This window comes from Fukomys damarensis, unplaced genomic scaffold (genome assembly GCF_012274545.1).
Source record: "Fukomys damarensis isolate Sample0158 unplaced genomic scaffold, DMR_v1.0_HiC HiC_scaffold_20, whole genome shotgun sequence".
NCBI lineage: Eukaryota > Metazoa > Chordata > Mammalia > Rodentia > Bathyergidae > Fukomys > Fukomys damarensis.
Window position 1 is genome coordinate 41,759,456 of NW_022900932.1, and position 22,980 is coordinate 41,782,435.

The 22,980-nt window shown below is 38.1% G+C and overlaps 1 protein-coding gene across 3 annotated transcripts in view; it reads right to left on the reverse strand.

Annotated features, from left to right (window-relative positions):
- Ide (insulin degrading enzyme) overlaps positions 1-22,275 on the reverse strand; it is an 87,848-nt gene extending 65,573 nt beyond the window's left edge. The window contains exons 1-4 of one of the 3 annotated variants that reach the window (XM_019208671.2): positions 22,225-22,275; positions 5,421-5,605; positions 3,986-4,193; positions 603-772 (exon numbers count right to left, since the gene is read on the reverse strand). In XM_019208671.2, coding sequence (XP_019064216.1) covers positions 603-772; positions 3,986-4,193; positions 5,421-5,580 — 538 coding nt within the window. In that variant the 5' untranslated portion in view covers positions 5,581-5,605; positions 22,225-22,275. Of the gene's footprint in view, positions 1-602; positions 773-3,985; positions 4,194-5,420; positions 5,606-5,704; positions 5,778-22,224 lie in introns of those variants that run through there. The other 2 variants (XM_019208670.2, XM_010632098.3) reach the window with 2 other exon arrangements.
- Positions 22,276-22,980: the final 705 nt, after the last annotated feature.

Genomic DNA, 22,980 nt, shown 5'->3' on the forward strand with positions numbered 1-22,980 from the left:
TTTTTTTTTTTTGGTACCGGGGATCAAACTCGGGTCCTTGCACTTGTGAACCAGGCGACAGGACCACTGAACTAAATCCCCAGCCCTTAAATACTTTTGTATTGTTGAAATTCATAAACATGTACTTTCTAATTAAAAATTGAATAAAGAAAAAGGGTACAATTATAAAATCAAGAACCTCAATATTTATTTTATTCTACTCCCTGTAATCCCTACCTCTTTATTTCCAGCGAAGAGCAGAGGCCCCGTGTGTGTTCTAATGTTCTGTTTCCCACCATAGATGCTACACATCTGGATAAGTACAGGATAAGCAATTTTGGTAGGAGGATTAGAAAAGCCTTGAAATGAACCTTAAAAAGGCACTTCCACTTGGAAGGTAGTCTCAGAATAAAATAATCTATTATCTTCTCCCCTTGAAATGCTGGTTAGTATCTATTCACAACTCTAACTGCTCTTCCAACTTCTAAATATCTAGACACCTATTTGAATGAGAAAATCTGAAATCTTCTATTCTAGACTGTAAAATAAAGTACTGTGCAAAGAGGCCAAGAGTTTAAATGAGGTCAAGGACACGTAATGTTTGAAAGCTGCTGTTGACAAACCTGTCCCAAATTTGCTGAAAGGGTGCTTGGGATTCCCTGTAGCTTTCTCCAACTGAAAGAGTCTCCAGGCATCATTCATCACATTCTTTTCATGTTCTGAATCCACTGCATTCACTTCTCTGTCTTTGCAACTCTCATCAAACAAGGGGCACAGGAAAAACTGCGCAAACCTAAGGGTATGAAGCATAATTAGCAACCTGAAAACTGTTACCAGAAAAGACCAGTCTTTAAAAAAAAGTTTTGAATCCTATTAAATACAAAATATGAATTCTATAAGATCAGAGGAAACTACTTTTGCTACTAAGAAAAAAAAATAAACTAAGTTCTAGGTAACAGAAGAAAAATGTAACACTGGACATATATAAAGTCAGAGGAGCTGATCTATACCGGAGATGTTAAATAAGTGGTGGAAAACATAAACAAATAACACCAAAAGGTCAAGGCAGACTTATAGAGATGGTAGCAGTCATTTAAGATTATCAGTGGCACATGCTTGTAGTTCTAGCACTTTGGGAGACTGAGACAGGAGGACTGCAAGATCAAACCAACCCAGCCTGGGTAACAGTGAGACCCTGTCTCAAAACTGAAAATTAAAAAAGGCTGGGAATATTGTTCACTACAGAAGCCCTGAGTTTAATTCTCAGTAACCTTCCACTACCAAAAAAGATTTGCAGTGTCTATTAAAAATCTTGTTTTATGTAGTTAATTATCTGAAGGGGGGGAAAGAAAAAATAGTTCTAAGTCCAATAATTTTAATTTTACAGTTTTGGGTGCAATTTCACTAAGACTCAGGCACCTCAGGAGGCATAAATTAAGTAATGTACTTTTAAATAGACATGATTTGCATTTTCTTGTCTTTTTTTATGCAGTGCTAGGGACTGAACCCAGGAACTTTGCACTTTGCACTGAGCCACACTCCAAGCCCTTTTGTTGTTGTTGTTGTTTTCCTAATTTTTTATTTTTGAGACAGTCTCACTAAACTGCCCAGGCTAGACTTGAACTCATGATCCTCCACTCTCAGCCTCCCAGACTAGGATTACAGGAATGCACTATCAGGCTGGTTTGTTTGTTTTTTGTTTTATTTGTCCTCCTTGGAGAAATTCAAACAAACTACACTGAAACACCTGAGCTATGACAAAAGTTTGACCTAGCTATGATTATGAAACATTAAGATACAGTCTATGAATTTTTAATAAGCAGTGATTAAATAAATAGCATAATATGCAATTCTAACAAAATTAATCACTATACTTGTGTTGAGGCTGTTCTTTAACAATAATAAAGTTTAAAATACCCATAGTTGATAAATTAATTCTATATTAGGTAAAAATTTGCGTCATGATTTCATGAAGCAATTCTTCTTAAAGAAACATTAGCTCCTATCGTATAAGAACAAGATCCAGAATTCAGATGAAGAAAATAGCAGGAGGTTTGAACAGGACTATTGTTCAGTGGCCCCAGGAGAATGTTGGGTCTATAAACATCTCAGTTACCGTAACTCAGCCCAGCTGTCAAAAGAGGCTATTGTCATTACTTAACATCTATCATAAGTGAATAATGAATATGATACTGTGCTAACTACTTTATACATGCCAATTCAAAGGGAAACTCCATCTACCTGGGGTTTATAATCAAAGATGTATGAAAAGAGACATTTATACACATGTAACCTCTTTTACCTACTTCAGTACATCAAGGTTAGGAAGAATATCTAATCTAACAGCTACGGACCAAAGCAGCATGGGTGCAAATAATCATGTCTATCACACAAAATAATCAATTTTTTAAAAGATGCTCTTATACAAGTGAATTTTTACTCTTAGCTATATAGCAGACATACTCCATCATACAGAGATTTGTTATACAGAAAGTTTGCTCCAGCACTTGCAAAAAAAATGAAATTTAGTGTATGATCCATGGAACTCCTTCATGGAAATCTTGGGAATACTTATGAAAGATGACTACACATCAAAGTTGCAGCCTAAAGATTAAAACACAACATAGAGTAAGTAGGAAACAGACTACTTTGATCCAGTCACATATCATAAACCCGTGCCTTTTCCTGTTAATATTATTGTGCTAAAGAATAAATGCAAGGGCTGGGGATATAGGTTAGCGATAGCTTATTTGTTTAATATGCATTAGGCCTGGGTACTATCTCTAGTACAGAAAAAAAAGGAATAAATGAAAATTATTCATTTTTAAATATAATGTCTATCATTAATAAAAATAAGCAAATAAAGCTGACAATGACAAATTACAGTGTCAAAATTTTAGGCTATTGTGTTTTCTATAGTAACCTGCTCTCTAGTCCTGTACAGTGTACTTGTTTTCCTACTTTTACTTGGCCCAAACTCACTTTACATATTTTTCTTTTCCTATCTTTATAAATGTAAAACCTTGCTTACTATTAAAAAAACAAAAGGTCAAACTTCAAATGCTGCAAAACTACACCTTGGTAATACCGAAATTTGTAAAGCTATAAAAACTCATTGAGGGCTGGGGATTTAGCTCAGTGGTTCTGCCGCCTGACTCTCACGCTCAAGGACCCGAGTTCGATCCCCAGTACCAAAAACAACTCACCAGGGAGAAATTATACTTCTCATAATAAATCAAATCACTAACACAGCACAAAATTAGAAATCATTGGCTGTAGCCTGGCGTAGTGGCACATGCCTATATCCTTGCTACCTGAGACAGTGAAGTAGAAGGACTCAAGTTCAAGACCAGCCTGTCAATGGAGCAAAAGGCAGTCGCAAATTAAAAAATGAAAAGGGCTGGGAGTAAAGCTCAGTAGTAGAGCACTTGCCTAGTGCATGCAACTCCTGCATGTAATCCCCAGTAACACAAAAAAAGATAAAAGGAAATTGCTGGCTGTACAGTAAATTGACTAAGAAGTTAAATTGGCCTAATGGAGCTTTCTCCAGAAAATACTTCTAAAATACCTTCAGATTTCAAACAGTAGGTCAAAACATTATTCCTTAAGTGAGGAACTGAAGAATGGAGCATGTAAGGTCTAACATTCTGGAAGAGGAAGTATGTTTGAAAAATGATCCACAACACCAATCACTATTCTTCATCATGTACATTAGCTACAACACCGATTAGAATGGAAAGGGCCAGTGAGAATTTTATAAATCAATATAGTATTTTGCGGGCCTGAAGGCTGGTTAAAGTCATGCCATTTATTTCTTTACCAGAAAGAAAAACACACAACATTTCTCATTATTTTTTCTTTTTTATAAAATAAGGGGGAAAAATTGGTTAAAATGTATTTTTTTTAGCTATAAAGCAATGAAACCATCTTTGTAAAAATAATTATTATTTCTATTAGTGTGATTAAGTGCACAATGTTGGATAATTTATAGTGTATTCAGCATTACCTGTCTAGGGCACCTTCTAGGTGTTCATGAGAAACATCAAAATAGTAATTGGTGTGCTCTCCACTAGTGAAGGCATTTGAACTTCCTGCATGTTCACTAAGAAACTGGCTGTACTCATTTTCTTTAGGGTATTTCTTTGTTCCCAAAAAAAGCATATGTTCACAAAAATGACTTAAACCAGCAATATTTGGAGGATCTGACAATGAACCTGAAAGAGAAAACACATATATAATAAATTATTTTTTATGCCAAAAGCTAGTAATTACAGACAATTTAAAATTCTTATTAGTATTACAAGTACCATCACATAATCAGATAAAGTTAAGCATAGGCTACTCTGAAATTATATTGTTTAAAAGATAAATGACTGGTCAGAAGACCTGGATTCTAGCCCATATTGTTGACATTACTGAGTTAGTACACTGGTAGATTACTTAACCTCTCTGGACAATAGTTTCTTCACACAAGAGGGAAATAAAAAGCTGAATTCATTGTTTTATAAGATCTGAAACTTTGTGTTATGGTTTTATTTTATTGCAAGAGACCATATAGCATAGTGCTAAGAGGATAGGCTTGGAGATTAGCAGCTCTGTAGCTGTGAAACTTTAAGCACAAGACTTACCTATCTTCCCTTAGTTACTCATATATATACACATATATGCTTCGAGGGTCTAGTGCAAAACAGTATTTGCAAAACAATTTGTATATGTTGGCAACCATTATCAGTTCAGTATTACCTTATTTTCTCAATTCTAAAATGTCATGGAGCTAAACAAAATTAAAAAAAAACAAAAAACCTACTAGCCTGGCATGGCGATACATGCTTTCATCCTAGCTACTTAGGAAGCTGTGGAAGAAGGATCACAAATTTGAGACCAGCCTGAGCAACTCAGCAAGACCTGTCTCACAATAAATTCTAAAAGACTGGGGATATAGCTCAGAGTAGTGCCCCGTGTATCCAAGACAAGAGTTTAGTCCCCAACAGCTCCTCCCAAAAGCAAGGTATGAAAAAATAAACTGTCTTGCCAAGTATACACACAAGTAAAAAGCAATCCAATTTAAGTGGCATTAAATGCAGAAGAACTGTGAACACAAGGATCTGCAAATATGACATCAAGTGTACCAAAAGTTAAAAATATAACTGCTGCTGTAAAGATGGGAATAAATTTCCCTGCTGCTAGATCACCTTAGGTGGGAACCTAACAAGATGCTTTTGGTAAATATGATTATTGTGACTTATATGATTGCAGTTTACCAATAAATGTGTAATGGTTCCATTACAAAATAAGATATTTAAAAATCAATGAAATGATTTTTTTATCAATGAACTGATTACTACTGGGTCTTTGGTCATACTCATATAGAAAGTTCTAATAAATACAAACATTAGCTCGATGAAACTGAACAAAGTTCGATTTACAATTTTAAATCGTACCTATGTGTACATCAAGTGCTGCTGATGACTTATCCGTGGTGGGGTCACTGATGAGAAGTACTTTGATACCATTCACCAGCTCTAGTCCACGGTATTCCCGCTTGTCTTCAGGAGATTTGATAATGTGATTTCCTATTCTCTTGATAGCTGGATTATTCATTTTGCTGTAAGTCTTTTTTTGAAAACTGAGAAGAAAAAGATTATTAATAGTTGAGTTTTGGGCTATTTTTTAAAAATAATGTTAAGCAAATTCATATAATACATCATCATGTTTAAATATATACCTGGAGGACACTGCTGTTGCAGAGGTTGAACCCAGGGTTTCAGGCATGCTAAGGTTTCCCTCTACCACTGAACTACATCCTACACCCTGGAGGAGACTTTCTATAACTTATCTTCAGGATGTAGTCATTCTTCTCTTCCATCTTACCTCTCAGTCTTTTGGAGTAATGCTGACAATAACAATTTTCACAGAGCCATATTTACATCTAGAAAAGCACATGGATTGGGACTTGACACAAGGTGGTTTGGGCAGTGAATTGGTGAGTGTACTGACCTAGAATAGTTTCCAATTACCAATGACTACTTTCATACATAATCCAAAGGTATCTGCTACAGTAAGGTCAGAAGTTGTGTAAGAATTATTACAGGGTCAGTCAAAACATTGCTCAACCTGATGATGTTTGAGGATATGAAAGATCTGGAACTCATGAGTCTGATACACATTCAAGAGAACATAGAGCGTAGGGAATAATCTTCAATAAAGAATAATCTTTTTTTTTTTTTTTTTTTGCTTCCCCCCTCCCCGAATACCAGGGATTGAACTCAGGACCTCATACTTCTGAGGCAAGTGCACAGCCACTGAGCTAAATCCCCAGCAATAAGGAACAATCTTGTGAAGCCTTAACACAAGGTAAGAGGCATGAGCTGTCCTATGAAAGCAACAAAGGCAAGCACATGAAACAAAGAAAAAATTGGAAAGAATCCAATAATTTTTATAACCTGCTGCAGAGTTGAATGCCAGGGCAGGAACAGTGTGGCAATTGTAACACAGGTATTACATAAATTCTCTTACAAAGTGCTTCCTCTGATAATTCTCTTTTCTTTTGTAGGAAGGCTGGAGACACAATGATAGGAAAGGACTAGCAACATACAAACCCTAAAATGGTATTAGCTGTTACTATATATTAATGCAGTGAAGTGATTTTCCATGTTAACTTTTTTGAGAGCAGTTTATTTATTTAGAGATGCAGTCTCACTATGTTACCCAAGCTAGCCTTGAAATCATAATCCTCCCACTTCAGCCTCCCAAATTGCTAGGATTATAGATATATGCTGCTGTGCCCAGCTTCAAAGCTATTTTTGCTTAAGAGACGAAAATCTGAACATGTTATTGTTGGCAGGTTGATGTACAAATCCAGTAAAGCCACAAAGCATGTCTGAAACCACATGCTACAGGATAAGTGAACTTGTGCTAGCATACTGGCTTCTTACCCAGAAAACAAAAGAAGTGGATTTGGCCAGGTGTGGTGTCCTCTGGGAGGCTGAGGCAGGAAGAATACAACTTTGAGCCCAACCTGAGACTCTGATGGCTGGGACACAGCTAAGTGAGAAGGCCTTTGTTTCAACCCCCACTACTACCCTACCCCCAAAAGTGGAACTGACTGTCCTAAAAGATGGGTAGCCACATTCAAAACTAAATCAGAAGGGGGAACAAGTCTATTTAAGACTCGAAAGAGGGGCACAAGGAACCTCAGGTAACAGTGTTGGTTAACATTTCCCAAAGGACAATCTATTGGAACACAGCAAATGCCTTCTGTAAACAGTTTGTTTCAAAACTCTTAATTTGAGATCAACACAAATTATTACTACTTTAAAAAATGAGTTCCAAATTAGCACCATATTAAATAAAACATGAATTCACCTCCAATAAGAAGGTCACCATGAAAAGATGGCAATAAGAAGTTCAGTGTGCACCACAGAAAATTCCTAACATCCACCACCCGCCAGCAAGGCTCTACTACAGGGAGAACAGGGGCCAGGCTTCTAGTGAAGGATTTCAAAGGCTATTTGCTTTCATCACCATCATTTATATCCAGTCCCCTCTACTGTGCTTTCCTCAGCTGGTCTGGTTTAGGGCAGTGATGGCAAACCTTTCAGAGCTTTCACTGATAACAAATACTGGCTGTGGCACACATGCCATAAGTTCGCCCCCACTGGGTTAGGGGAACAGACCCATACCAGTTGCAGGAAGATGAAACAAAGGTCACTTTGGAAGTATAAACTGTCTTATTTTAGGAGAGGTTAAAAACATAACCACCTCAACTATAGGCTACATGCTGTACCTTTGTCAGGGTCTCAATTTCTGTGGTACAGATTTCAGTTTTCTCAGACAAAAAATACTGAAGTTAAAACAGAGCAGGATGCATAAACTATAGAAAGAAGAGCAGAGATTGAGAGCTCTTGGCCAGTAAAAACATTTATAAATGATCAGAGTCCATCACAGGGATAGATATAACTTATTTGGATAGTGAAGCCTGATTAATATTCTTGGTGCAGCTGAGAGTAAAGGATAAAATTTATTCTGTAGTTACACATAAAAGTAGTGCAATTACTTTTAGACATTTGTACATAGGATCAAGATCAGCTAAAAGTTTCTAAGCTTCATTGCTCTCAAATCAAGTGTCATGATTTCTTGAGGAACTAAAAGTCAAAAGAAAACAGTAGCAACATTTTCAAACAAGACCCACCCCAGCACTCCATATTCAATAATATATCACTAATGCTCTTTACAGAGATTTGATTCTTACCTTCTGGAGAACTGAAGGAAATGATTGGGAACTCCTCTGATGATTAACTCATCAACAGCTTGCCTGTATTTATATTTATGACATGAGATCACATGTCTATCTCAGCTCCACATTAGCATAAAGCCTTCAAGAGTAACTTTACTTACTGCAAATGTTCTCCAATAAGCAAGCATTCTGGCATTTTAGATGACAAGCAAGTGCTAACTCAAATGCTTTCCCAGACATTTGATATTTTTAACTTGTCAAAGTCAAAATTTTAGGAGCAATAAGATTATTTTCAATTGTAGGGACATTATCATACACTGAAAATTTCATAAGGTAATTGTCAGTTATCAGCATTCTGATAAAATGGAGAGACATTTAGTAGTTATGACATTATTTTGTTCAGAATTTAAAACAATGACTATAATCACAGAAGGTAAAAACTGAAATAGCCATCACATGTTAACTAGTCCTTTGTAGTTCATGGAACTTGTTAAAAATGCAAAATAGCAGAACATACCATAGGATAACTGAGCCAAAAATCTGCATTTTAATAAGATCTCCAGGTGGGCTGCTTTCATTTTATCCATAAGGAAACATGCTCAAGGAGCTTGAGCCACTTGCTCAAAATCATTTCACAAAAAGTTACAATTAGAATTTCATTTTCCAGTTTGGATAAAACCCAGGACCCTTGCAGTGAGCTACATCTCCACCATTATCCACTTTGAGATTGATGTAGTCATGACCACAGCAATGGACCACCACAGAGATGGAAACAGGCAAAATTCTGGGCCCTTACCTACTACTCAATAAAAACATGATTCGTGTTTTCTTCCAGGACAGTTATGGACCATTTTGACTATGAATCATGACTCTTCACTTGAACCTATAGATTCCCTTTGGGTAGCTAAGAACAAAGCTTGATCATTTTGTATCCTTTGTTATCTTGAAAGTATACAATCTCAAGCCCGGGATTTAACTCAGTGGTTCCAGCACCTGACTCCCAGATGCAAGGACCCAACTTCAATCCCTGATACAAAAAGTAGTAGTAATAATAATAATAAAATGTATACAATCTCACTCTCTTCACTGAGGACACTAGGATGAAGAATTTCCAGGGATGTTCAACTTTGCCTAGAAGTCTCCAAGCCATTATCCTGAACCTATGATCACCTGGATTCCAAGAAAGTTGAAGTCCCATCAGATTGAGACCACCATAGACAAATAATCCTTACCTCGAAAGGAAACCATCAATTAGCCAAAAAGATTCACCCCAGAGGTTTGACACCAGGACTGAAATAATGATCACCCAGACCCCAGCCCACAGTTAATCTTTAAAAGCTGACCTCACGTTTGCAGCTGGGCCAGTCTGAACCCCTGTATCAGAGTGTGCCCCCTCCAGCTACCTAAACTGCAGTCTTATCCCATTTTGCCTTTAACTTTCCAATTAGTTTTTTTCCCTGTATATTTGTACTTTCATTTTTAATTTCCATTTCTACATGGAGATGTTCTATAGTCCTCTGCTCTACCAGCTTAGCTTTTAATTTCCATTTCTATTAAAGCAAGGACCCACACTAGCCAGTGACAGGACAGTACAGGCTAGACTACAGCTGCCAATCCTCCTGCTTTAAAAGTCTCTCCACAACGTCAAGCTTGGCTAGAACTCAACTCTAACCTCCTTCTGTATTCAACCTTATCTTTCGTATCAAAACAAATATTGAAGAAGGCCTGTTATAAACTCCAAATACTGCACCATGTATGTTGACTACAAAGATAAATAAGCCAGAGCCTTGATCTGAAAAAACCCAGACTATAAAAGGAACAGACAGGAAAATAGGTCATTATCTTTTAGGTGTGGTGATAGTTGTCCCTGTGGCATTATGGGAATAATGCAAGAAAGGGCACCTAACATTGTCTAGGAAGACGGGAAAGAGAAAAGATGTGAGTAGAAGCATGCCATATAAAAGGTAAGGGGACAGTGAAGTAGAAAGACACCAGAGCAAAACCTGCTAATGGAAACACTGTGGAAAAAAAAAGAGAAGCCCGATGTTAACAAAACTACAAGCATGGCCTCTACTTAAAACTATGGACTGAGGCTGTCAGTAGGATGTGAACTGAGCATGTGCAAATGGGCACTTTCATGGGTTTTTCTCATACTTCTTTCCATGTTTCACAGCATATTTAACAATACATTGGCAAATTTTATTTTGTCTTTTGTTTTCTATCCACTCTCATAGTACTCTATAAATTTAAAGTTAGACCCAATTTAGAAATGATGACCTATAAATCTGAACAGGTGAGTGATTGTGCTAATGGCTGAAATTCCCTTCTTTGAAACCCACCCATCTACTCCCAAAACCATAGGTGGACACTTTTGAGGCCTTTGGTTCTCCCAAACGTGGAAGAAAGAACCCAGAGATAAAACGCCCAGAATCAGAAGAATACTACTAAATATCCCTGGTTTCTGTAGGAGAAAGAGCAATGTCAAAGTAGTGGTATAAGTCCTAAGATGTCTCAGTGCATTAACATAGTTCAAGACCACAATACCAAGTGTTACTTGACTTAAAAAATAACGTCTCAGGAAATTACCCATTGCTCCTCAGTCCTAGAGGCAGATAGTCTTCATTCACATACCAGGTAGGTCATAAAAATGAGTATAAACTAAAATCCTGTCAACTAAACCTTACTTTTCTATAATTAGATGCTTTTCCTTTGTTTTAGGCAGAAATGTTCACTGTTCTAACTCCGTGCTCTGACGCTCTGAAAGTAATTCATGGTGAAAAAATGAATCATTGGGTCGGGGATTTAGTTCAGTGGTGCGGCTGCCTGCCTCACAAGCACAAGGTCTGGAGTTCGATTCCTGGTACCAAAAAAAAAAAAGAATCCTTAAATGAATCAGGGTGACAATCTCAATTGGTTCTATAGACTTTAAAGATACGTGCTTTCCTACTGGGCACAGTGACAAAGGCCAATAGTCCTAGCTACGAGGGATGCTGAGGAAGGGGGTCAGCAGGAGTTCAAGCCCAGCCTGGGCAACACCACAAGACCCCACCTCAACAGGACAAAAAGAAGATAAGTGATGTTGCAAGTTTTTAGTTTTGGTTCATGCTCATGCTTATCAATGCCTTTTAATTCCCAATATGACAGGCTTCATATAATGACTTTCTAGATAATTAGCAAGGCTTTCTACATAATTAGCAAGGTTTAAGCAAATAAATAAAATTCTTCTTCCACTTTTTACCTCTTACTAGTTATACCTCTTACCATAGGAAAGTACAGAGGTTTCTAACAGGTGCAGAGGAGACAAGGGTTTCACAAGGAACCCTTCTACATGTGAGTCTTCAAGCTGTTAGAAAATGCAAGATATATGCCACTGTACAAAACTAACAACCTCTAGTGTGTGTTACAAAGTGTCATAATCTTTACAAATAATCCTCCTAGTCTCCGTAGGTGGTGGTTCATGGCAGCAGTGATGGTCATCTTGAACCCCAAATGAACAAAAGCTCAATGATTAAGTGACGTGCCCAAGGCTTCAATTATCCATCTGACTTGTGGCATAGCAGGAAGAACAGAGAAAGAGGAAGCGTGGGAAGCAGAGTAGCAGAGGGTGATGATTAGGAAATAAAGCCACGCCTTTCTTCTGTAGCTCTCGGTAACCACCCCCGTAAGCTCACACAGCACACAACCCTTCTCTGACCCCATTCTCTTTCCTTACACTCTTTAAAAAAAAAAGGAAGGAACAAAGCAAGGGAGGAAGGAAGGAAGAAAAAGTAGGTTGAAAAATGCTCCAAGGAATTTTACTCTTTCCTCAGATAAAACAGACAGGTGGTAGAAAAAGCCTGGAAGAATGCTTTAATCTGCCAAAGAAGTCCTTGAGATGAAACCTATCTCACTATTCACTGCCCATAAAAAGCAAAATGTATGACAAGATTACATACATAGCTGGTCATGGTGGCGCACATCTATAATTCCGGCACTTGGGACGCTGAGGCTGAGGATCACTGTGAGTATGAGGCCAGCTTGGGCTACACATACTGAGACTGTCTCAAAAACAAAAACAACGCCCAGAATTAAATGTTCAATGGGAGCTGGGCGTGATGGCACACACCTGTAATCCCAGCACTCGGGAGGCTGAGGCAGGAGGATCACTGTAAGTTCAAGACCAGCCTGAGCTACATAGCAAGTTCGGTCAGTCTAAATAGATGAAACCTATCTCACTATTCACTGCCCATAAAAAGCAAAATGTATGACAAGATTACATACATAGCTGGTCATGGTGGCGCACATCTATAATTCCGGCACTTGGGACGCTGAGGCTGAGGATCACTGTGAGTATGAGGCCAGCTTGGGCTACACATACTGAGACTGTCTCAAAAACAAAAACAACGCCCAGAATTAAATGTTCAATGGGAGCTGGGCGTGATGGCACACACCTGTAATCCCAGCACTCGGGAGGCTGAGGCAGGAGGATCACTGTAAGTTCAAGACCAGCCTGAGCTACATAGCAAGTTCTAGGTCAGTCTAAACTACATGGTGAGACCCTATCTCAACCCCCTACAAAAAGTTCAATGGGTTAGAGAGACTGAATAGATCTTGTGTGTGAAAGAGGAAAAATTACTACTGTAGACACAGTGCACTCACACGTGACTTATTTTTCAGAAATCCACAGTAAGCTATTGTGGCTTTCCTCAGGATGGCCCACCCTACTTCCTCCAGGTTGTACTTTTCTCTTGCTTTTTTCTCTTTTACTCAGCCCAAGTTCATTCTGCAGAGCCAGTTTCTCCCTCACTCTTCACATTTACTTTTTCATAAAAACTTTGCCACTGCTAAAAACAAAACAAAAAGGCAGCAGCAGAAGTCTACATTAAATGACATGAATAGGAAAAAAGAAGGAAAATCATAATATCTTGGTAGATGCAGACAAAGTATCAAAATACTTTCAACAATTTATGTATATTCTTTTTTTGAGATAGGTCTCACTATGGAGTTCAGGCAGGCTTTGAACTCACTGTAGTCTAGGCTGGCTTGGAACTAACTCATGGCAGTCCTCCTTCCTCAGACTCTCTAGTGCTGGGATTACAGGTGTGCATCACCACGCCCAGCTCACTTACATACTTTAACAAAAAGTCAGCAAACTAGAAAAATATAACAAAAGGGGAAACTACTTCATGTGAAAGAGTATCTATGAAAGTACAGCAATGATCATACTCAATGGTGAAACCATACACAAGCCCCAACCCTAAGAACAAGATGCCACTATCATTTTTTTTTTAAATATTGAGGATTAAAACCAAAGCCTTCACATTGAGCTACATACCTACCCAGTTCTCCACCACTTAAAAAATTTAATACTTTTGAGATAACATAGTACTAAGTCTCTAAACTGCCCAGACAGGGTTCAAATTTATAATCCTCCTGCCTCAGTTTCCATAGTGCTAGAATCACATCTTTCTCACTCTCACTTTTTTTTTTTTTTGTGCCAGGGATTGAACTCAGGTCCTTGTGCTTGCAAGGCAAGCGCTGGAACCACTGAGCTAAATCCCCGGCCATTCACTATCACTTCTAGTCAACATGATATTGGTAGCTCTAAGCAGTCCAATAAAGCAAGAAAACAAAGAAAAACACCTAAAGGTGGGGAAGGGAAGGGGAAAAAAACTAATATGATCCACAGACGTGATTGAATATACAGAAAACCTCAAGACTTTATTGACAACTTCAACTTCTACAAAGGCTATAGTAGTTTATGACAAACTAACTCAGCTTCAACAATGAGAAAAGCCTACTGTAGGCTGGGGATGAATCTCAGTGGTAAAGTGCTTGCCTGGTATGTATAAGGATCTAAATTCAATCTCCCCCCCCCAAAGGCCACAATAAATTATAAAATCACAACTTTAGAGTGAGCTGATGATTATCTCTTGACCTATTTTCTGTGGGTATTCTGCTAGTTGAGTGCAAGTTGAAAATCTCTCTTGATCCAAACAAAGGTCCAAACTGCATAAAAAGGGATATTATTAAAGCTTTGAGAAGTGGCATGAGGTGGGGGCGGCAGGTTAAAATCTCAAGAGCTCCCAGATTTCCAACTAATTTTTTTCTACAGAAGATTCCTCCCTCTCCCACTGGAGGTTGAACCAAGGGCCTTTGCAATGAACTACATCTCCAGTCCCTCCCTCCCACCCTTCCTTGTTCTTTTTCTTCTTTCTTTTTTTGAGAGAGAGCTTCAAAGTCATCCAGGCCTTGAGCCTGTGATCCTCTTGGCTCAGCCTTACAAGTAGCTGGGATTGCTTGCATTTATGACAGCGTTCTTCTTTTTGTTTTGAGACCAGGTCTTACCATATAGTTCAGGCTTAAACTAACTATGTAGCTCAGATTGGCCTCTAACTTGAGGTGATCCTGCTCTCTTAGTGTCCCCAGTGCTGGGTTTACAAGCATGCACCACCACACCCAGCCAACACAGGGTACTTCTAAGATACCACCACATATCTACCAGATGGTTAAAATTAAAAGACAGCAGATATCAAGTGTTAGCCAAGTTATAGGACAGGGCCGGGGATATAGCTTAGTGGCAGATCACTTTCACACCATAAAAAAGGTCTTGGGTTCAATTCCTAGTATCACACACACAAAAAAACAGTCCTGGAAGTTACAGAGCAACCCACACTCTCATGCACCACTATAAAATGCAAAACAGGGGTGGGGGATTTAGCTCAGTGGTTCCCCACCAGCACTATAAAGTTAACAATGTAACTTGACAATTCTAGTGTTACATATGTATCCAAAATAAATGAATTCATATATTCATAGCAATACTATTCATAACAGCCCAAACTAGAAATGATTAAATGCCCATCAACAGTGAAAAAAAAAGAGTAGTACAATCATATAATGAAATATAGAGAAGTAAAAAATATAGAACAAATACAACAAAAAGGATGAGTCTCCCTGATACAAGGTGAAACGAAAGGAGCCAGACACAAAACAGCAAATACTATAATTTATATAAAGCACAAGGACAAGTAATATTACATTATCCCTCAGTGTCAAGACGGTCACTACCAGCAGCCTGGCAGTGGCACACAGCGGCTGTAATTCTAGCACTCAGGAGCTGGGGCAGGAGGACTGCTGAGTTGGAGGCCAGCCTGAACTACACAGTAAGAAGCTGTCTCAAAAAAAAAAAAAAAAAAAAAAAAAAAAAAGATGGTCACTACCTGGCTGTGGATTTAGCTCAGTGGTGCTGCCACCTGCCTTGCAAGTGCAAGGTCCCGAATTCAATCGGCAGTACCAAAGGGAAAAAAACATGGTCACTACCCTTGGAAGTAGGAGTGACTAGAAGGGAGCATACACAGGGCTTCAGGGTCATGTGCCAATTATATAAATTACATATATAAATATGTTCAGTTTATGAAATGTATCAAGCAGAGTGCTTACTGTATATTAATAAAAATTCTTGAAACATTTAAAAAATATCATAAGACACAGTAAGATAAAAGGGAGGGGGAAATACACGAATCACTGATATTATAAATAGCAATCAACAAAAGTCATCCTTGAACTAGCACTACTTGAATAGTAGGAAGTAGCTAACCTTACCCATAGATTCTAATCTAAAAGGCTAAAAAATAATAGTCCAATTAATGTGATAATTATGTCAACCTTCTTGGGCGTATCCAGAGACAATTATTTCCATTGACGGTATCTTGGCCATGAGAAATAGGAGGCCCAAGTAAGAATAGCATGACTAAATCAAGTTAATAAAGCATGCTAAATAGCTTTTAGTAATTTACTTTAGACCCCAGTTCAAAAATAAAATTGGAGGGCCAGGGATTTAGCCTGCCTTGCAAGCACAAGTTCTCCAATACAAAAAACAAACAAATGGATATTCTCAGCAACCAGGTTAGAGTGCTAAACACTAAATGTAATACAAATAAAAACAAAATGATTAAAATTATTTCTGAACAGAAGAGTATTCTCCCCCTTGCCAGCTGATTTGCACCTATTATGGACACCCTGGTTCTGAGAAGACAATCTGCCCACGTTGGATAAGATGGTTCAGGAAATTTGATGTGTACTCTCCTTTACTACGATTTTTCAAGCCTACCTTGATCAACAGAGCACTTCTAGCCTATTTTGGTAGCCATACTTCACCTTTAACAAATGACCTCTTTTCTGGACTCTTTTGATCAAAATGGACTTTTTGACCTCATTTAATTCTGTTAATCAAGAGTCAGGTGAAATTTTTACATGTACCTAAATTTCCAGAGGCAGCCAAATCTGTCAAATTTGGGCAGCTTTCATAGGACTTCTCCTAAAATATGGGTTTGTTTTTTGGTGCTAGGCAATCATTCTACTACTGAGCTTAATGAACAGCTTTAAAATATGTTTAAATAGACCAACATAGTAGGCATCCACGAGGCAGACTTATTATAATCATTATTATGTTCCTGTGAGTTAGATGGAAATAGACTACCTCAATAACCACCATGTTATCACCAGCATTCTTAACATATAATCATGCAAATTCCAGTTGTTACTGTCATCTCCAGAAGTTAAAAACATTCATTGGGCAGGCTGGTATGGTAATTTATAAGGCTATGAGGAAAACAGGCAAATAATTATCCCTGTATAATTGTTATTGGTGAGCCAATTAGTAGTTCTCAACAGGTGACAATTTTGCCCACTGCCCCATGGGACATTTGGCAATGTCTGGAGACCATTTCTTGTTGTCACAAATGAAGAGCACCGCTGGCTTGTAGTGAGTAGAAGTTAGGGATTCTGCTAAGCACCTACAATGGTAGCCTCCATGACAAAGAATTACCCGACCTGAAATGTCAATAATGCTGAGAATGAAAGATCTTAGTTTTCAATTCTGATTTTATCACCTAAAAATTATGGACAAGAATCACTATGACCAATTCTATTCATTTAAAATAAGCCCAGGAGACAGCTTCATCAAAATACAGAAAGATATCCATTTTAAATTTCTATCCATCCATCCACCCACCCACCCACCCATCTAAATTTAAACCAGAAAAAGTTCAAATAGGGAGAGGAGAAATACTGATAATGAAAGAAAGCTGGGAGCAGTTTACAGGAAGCTTGTCCTTGAGTAAACACCTGGTGCACAAATAAAGGGGTCAGCCGTCAAAAGGTATTCTGCCAGTGTACTGCAGAGACCCTTACTGAATGCTCAGTTAGTATTTTGCACAGCACATACACTCTTTTTCTATATGACTGACCAGATAGATCCTATTTTTGCTATTTTTTCTGCATGGAGAAATTAAACCAAAGAAATGACTTGATTAGAGCCACAAAGGCATTAAACTAAAGAACAAGGACTCACATCTAATCCTTTACATATCTTATGCACTTCACTAAGTTAAAAAGTTTTGCTTATGCAGAGACTAAATTTCTGGAAAGATAGTCACAGAAATGGTGAGGAAGGTTACCTACACTATCAGGTGCCCCTCACCTCCAGGACTGGGGATTTAACCCAGGGGTGCTCTACCACTGAGCTATATCCCCAGTGCTTTTTGTTTTTCAGTTTTGAGACAGAGTATTAATAAGTTGCCCAGTCAGCCCTCAAACTTGCAGCCCTCCTGCCTTGGTTTCCTGAGGAGTTAGGATTACAGGCATGTGCCACCATGCCTAGCTAGGTGATCTTTATTCTTAATTTCTGAAAAGAAAATCTTACTGGACTCTGATACACTAGGCTTAATATAGTTATAAGCCCAAACTAAACTTGTTTTAGTTAACTTGGACTGTCCACATCACAATATAACAGGGCTAATGAGTAGAGAAAAACTCTGGACTCTATTTCCATTCACTGTTGTTGCTGACATCTGATTACCTTAAAAAACTAATATGCTGGCTCATAACAAGGCAACTTCCAAAAACATTGTGATGTGGGGTGAAAGGTCTAAGCAGACAATGGAACAGAACCCAACTAATTCCAGAACCTCTTTTTTTCACTCAACTGCTGATCCAGTGTGGTTTGGCTCAGTATTGGTATCACCTTTAGGCTCTATTTTGTTTCTTTCTGCACATATGATAATAATAGCCTCTGGTACTTCAGAAAATAATCTAAATTTTCTCTTTTTAATCACAGGTGCTATTGTTTCTCTTTCCTTTTTCCTCTCTCTTCCTTCCTTCCTTTTTTCCTTCCCTTCTTTTCTATTTTGTAGTGATAGGGATCAAACACATGGTAAGCAAGCACTCTACCACTGAGCAATACCCCCAACCTATGTTTCTTTAGATATAGACTTTGATATAAATTTTGATTTTATGAACCTCCTCCAGTTTCCATCTAGCTAGATGCCTACAACTCTGAAATTATCTCTACCGCATCATTCAGAAAAATGATAAATACATCAGGGCTGGGGCTCAGTGGTTCTGCTGCCTGCCTCACAAGTGCAATGTCCTGAGATCAACCCCTGGTATGAAAAAATAAATAAATAAAATAAATACATCACCACTTTCTTCTCTCCATGGTTATGTTGACATTGTTATTAATTCAAATTTATTCCATATGCTAATTGCTATGTGATAAAGACATACACATCACATGTATCTTGCTATGAGTTCTTACCACACACACTTACACATTTTGGTGAGGAGGAATAGTGGCTTGAAAAGGAAGTAATGGATCGTAGGTCACATAAAGGCAAACAGTGGAGTCAGATTCATAGTTAGGCCTTGTGGCTCCAGAATCCAAGTAGCAATGCCACTTGGTTAAGTACCTATATCCTACCCACATCCAAAACTATCTCTATTAAAATTAACTCTTAGTGGGGCAAGGTAGCACACCCCGATAATCCCAGGACTCTGGGAGTCTGAAGTAGGTCCTGGGAGTCTGGAGTAGGAAGGTAGAAAGTTCAAGCCCAACCTGGGCAATTCAGTGAGTTGGTGAGACACAGACTCAAAATAGGAAAGAAAAAGTTGAGGACGCAGCTCAGTGCAAAGGCCCTGAGTACAATCCTGGGTAGCGCAGCGAAGCAAAGTAGCGCACATTCCACAGAATAGCACACGCTTATGATCTCAGCACTGAGAGAAGCTAAGGCGGGAGGATACAAGTTCAGGTCCTGCCCAGGCAACTTAGTAATGAAAGGGGCTGAAGACCTAGCTCAGTGGTAGAGTAGCCTAGACTCAACCTCCAGTACTGCAAAAGTAATTAGTTAATTAATTAAAATACAATTCTGTAGTTCAAGGGACTCAATTAACAGTGCAAATGCAACCTGTGAAATGGGGGGAATCTTCAAAACTTATATTTGATACTGTAAATATTCAGAATATATAAAAATATAAAAATGCAACAATAAAAAAATTAAGTTATGTTTATCAGTAGTTTTCCTGAGAATATAACTGGGTAAATGGCCATACTGAAATATAAGTTCCTATTCTTAGGAAATTAATATTTATCCATACAATGAACACACATCCGCACACACACACACACACACACTCAATGAACACACACACACACACACACACACACACACACACAAGAAACAATTATCTATGTAATCCCAAATAAAGTTTTAAAAAATTTGTTTAAAAGAAATACAAATTATCTAGATTTCAACATTCTGAAATAAATGCATTCTTAATCCATCTCCTTTTGGAAAATGTATTTATACACAATACTTTGCCTATATAAGTGGTTAAAAATTCCAGCCCAACAACCACTCTGTTCTTGTTTAAAATCACCAACCAGCATATGTTGAGGAAAAATGCAACACACCGTTTTTATTACATAAAAGGAGACACCTCTGCTTTTCCATTTCTCCATTCCTTAAATTTTGTAGACAGCATACAAAGTTAGGCCTTGCACTTAGCCCTATTTACAAACTTTAAGGGTTCTTACAATGAACAATATAAGGTCTTAAATATCCACATCCCTTAGTGTATTGAGAGGAATGTTCTTGCCCTTGGTAGTTAAAGCCTGAGTAGGATAAGGAAGTATAATTCCAAGGCAGATTTGCAAGAGAACAACCCAGGCAGCCGGATACAGGGTGACAGAGCCTGAGATCAACTTCAAGGCCAAAGGGGTGGCAACAATGATATTAGTCACATTTGGAAGATTGTAGTAAACAAGTGTTATGTACTTAAGGACACTTAGAACTATGGCTCTCACTACCCTGGAAAATAATTATAAATATGGAAAGGACAAAAGCTAAAAAGAACTTTGTAGTTTTGCATTGGAATCAGAGCTGTCTGTGTGGATTTGTGGTTTACAGTATCTATACAGAAATACAGATATAAACATGTGCCTGTGTGCATATGTATTTATATTCATGAATAGGCATACACATGTGTGTACATGAATAAACATACACGGACACATATAATCACACACATGCAAAATACTTACTTGTTTGCATACATGTATTTCCTAGCTTTGTCCATTATCCACTAAGAGGGCCTGAGCCCTCAATATTCCCTTCCTTATCAAATAGTAATGAGTATATCTACCATCCAGAACTTACAATTTTTATTCTCTGCTAAAAGCAAACATGGCTCTGGAAAAAATGGTTGATTCCAGGGACAGGATAGGGAAAGTACAAAAGAAAACTGAAATACAGTGTTGGGGACACACACACATACACGAACAATAGATGTCAAACAGATGCAGGAGCCAGCATTAAAGCCCATTTGGGACAATTTGAATACAAGATTAAAAAAGGAGAAGAATGAATAAAAAAACTTTAAATTAAATAGGACATTACAAATCCATACTGAATGCTGGGAGTGGTGATGCACGCCTGTAATCCCAGCACTCAAGAGAGTGAGTCAGGAGGACCGCCATGAGTTTGAGGCCAGCCTGGGCTACATAATGAGCTCAAGGCCAATCTGAATTACATAGCAAGACACTGTTTCAAGAAAAAAACAAACAAACAAACAAACTTAAAAGCTCCACAACTAGTAGTATCTTCCTCATAAACTAATTTTTACCTAGACTGTTATGTTGCAAAGGAAATAAAAGCTATTTAAAAATAAAAATAGTTAAGTTACCAACTGATTATAAACAGATATATTTCACATGAGATGTTAAAAGGAATATTTTTATATAAATGTCTATTGCCAAAAATTCAATTCTACTAGAATCAGGATTCCGAACTACAAAAATTCTTGGAAATATATTCCAACACTGAATTTTTTTATCATAAGAAATGCAATCAGAAATACTAGTTACTGGCTACCCTGACATTTAGTATATAGAAGAGGCAAACTGTAACCAAAAATTGAATCATGTTTATGAGTAGGATTCCTCTGGAAATCTATATCGTTCCACAAATTCATTTAACAAATGATTTCATGAACTCCTACGCTGTGCCAAGCACTGTGCTAGGAACCAGGGATACCATTATAGGGAACACCTGCTCCTTCAGAGGTCCTGGCCCAAATATGATTCCACAAGCCTAAAACAAGTAGCCTAAAGCCAGGCGTGGTGGCACACGCCTATAATCCCAGCACTCGGGAGGCTGAGGCAGGAGGATGCTATGAGTTCAAAACCAGCCTGGGCTACATTGTGAGTTCCAGGTCAGTCTCAACTACATATTGAGACCGTGTTTCAAAAAACAAACAAAAGAAAAACAAGTAGCCTATAAAATTGATCAAAGGTGTGCATCACTGCACCCAGCTCTACCTGTGCTATTTCTTAACCCTTCATCAATCTCTACATGTATTTTCAAACTGTGTTTCTAAAAGTCAGTCAGATTAAACCAAAAATAGAGTTTTCATGTATCACACTATTGCTCTAAAAGTATCTGAGTCTCTTTCCTTCCTATGGGATAAGATGTCACCATTTTTTATTGTGAATTTTCCTACTTCTGAGCCCCCCACTACTCTCTACGGCCCCCCTAATTTCACATTTGGGGGGGTTCAACTTGTGTAATGTATTTTGACATACCCATCTCTGCACTTCTGAGCCTTTGCTAATACCATTTCTTCTATTTGAAATAGTCTCTATCTATCCTGTCTATTCACCCCAATTTTACATAACCTTCAAAGACACTTACTCCAATCCTGTGTATTCAATGAAGCACTTGCTGATCTCACAGGTAGAAAGAAGGGCAATCTGAGCAAACGGAAGATCTGACTCACATGATCTGAGGCGAAAGCAAGCCAAGTATGGTGACAGCTGTGACTGGAGTGGAAGAAAAAAGATTATTCTGGAAACAAGTTAGAGAGATGAGTGACTTGGAGTGGTGGCACAAGCCTATAATCCCAGCACTATGGAGACTAAGACAGGGGGATCTCCCGTGAATTCAAGGCCAGCCTGGGCTACAGAGAGAGTTCAAGGGCAGCCTGAATTACAGATCCCTTAGGGTGTTCTTAGACACTGTAAACACTGTTTTTAAATCTGAGCAAAAGGCAGATCAAATGCAAGATTTTAACAAAAAACAAACATATTAAATGACATGGATTTCAAAAAAGATCATGCTCACAGTGCTAACAAAAGCAGGCTATACATAGAGAGGCCAGGAAATTTGTTCACAAGCTATTCTAATTTGGGTGGAAAACAGTACTATAGACCAGAGTGGTAGCAACGAAAAATGGTCAAAATCGAGATGTACACACAGACTGGATGAGGGATGTAAGAACAAGAAAGATGATAAGAATGATTTGAAGTCATTAGTTTAAACAAAGTAAAAGAATAGAGGGCCAGGGATTTGCTTGTTTGTTTGTTTTTGGTTTTTTGAGACAGGGTCTCACTACTAGTTCAGACTGACCTGGAACTCACTATGTAGCCCAGGCTGGTCTCAAACTCACAG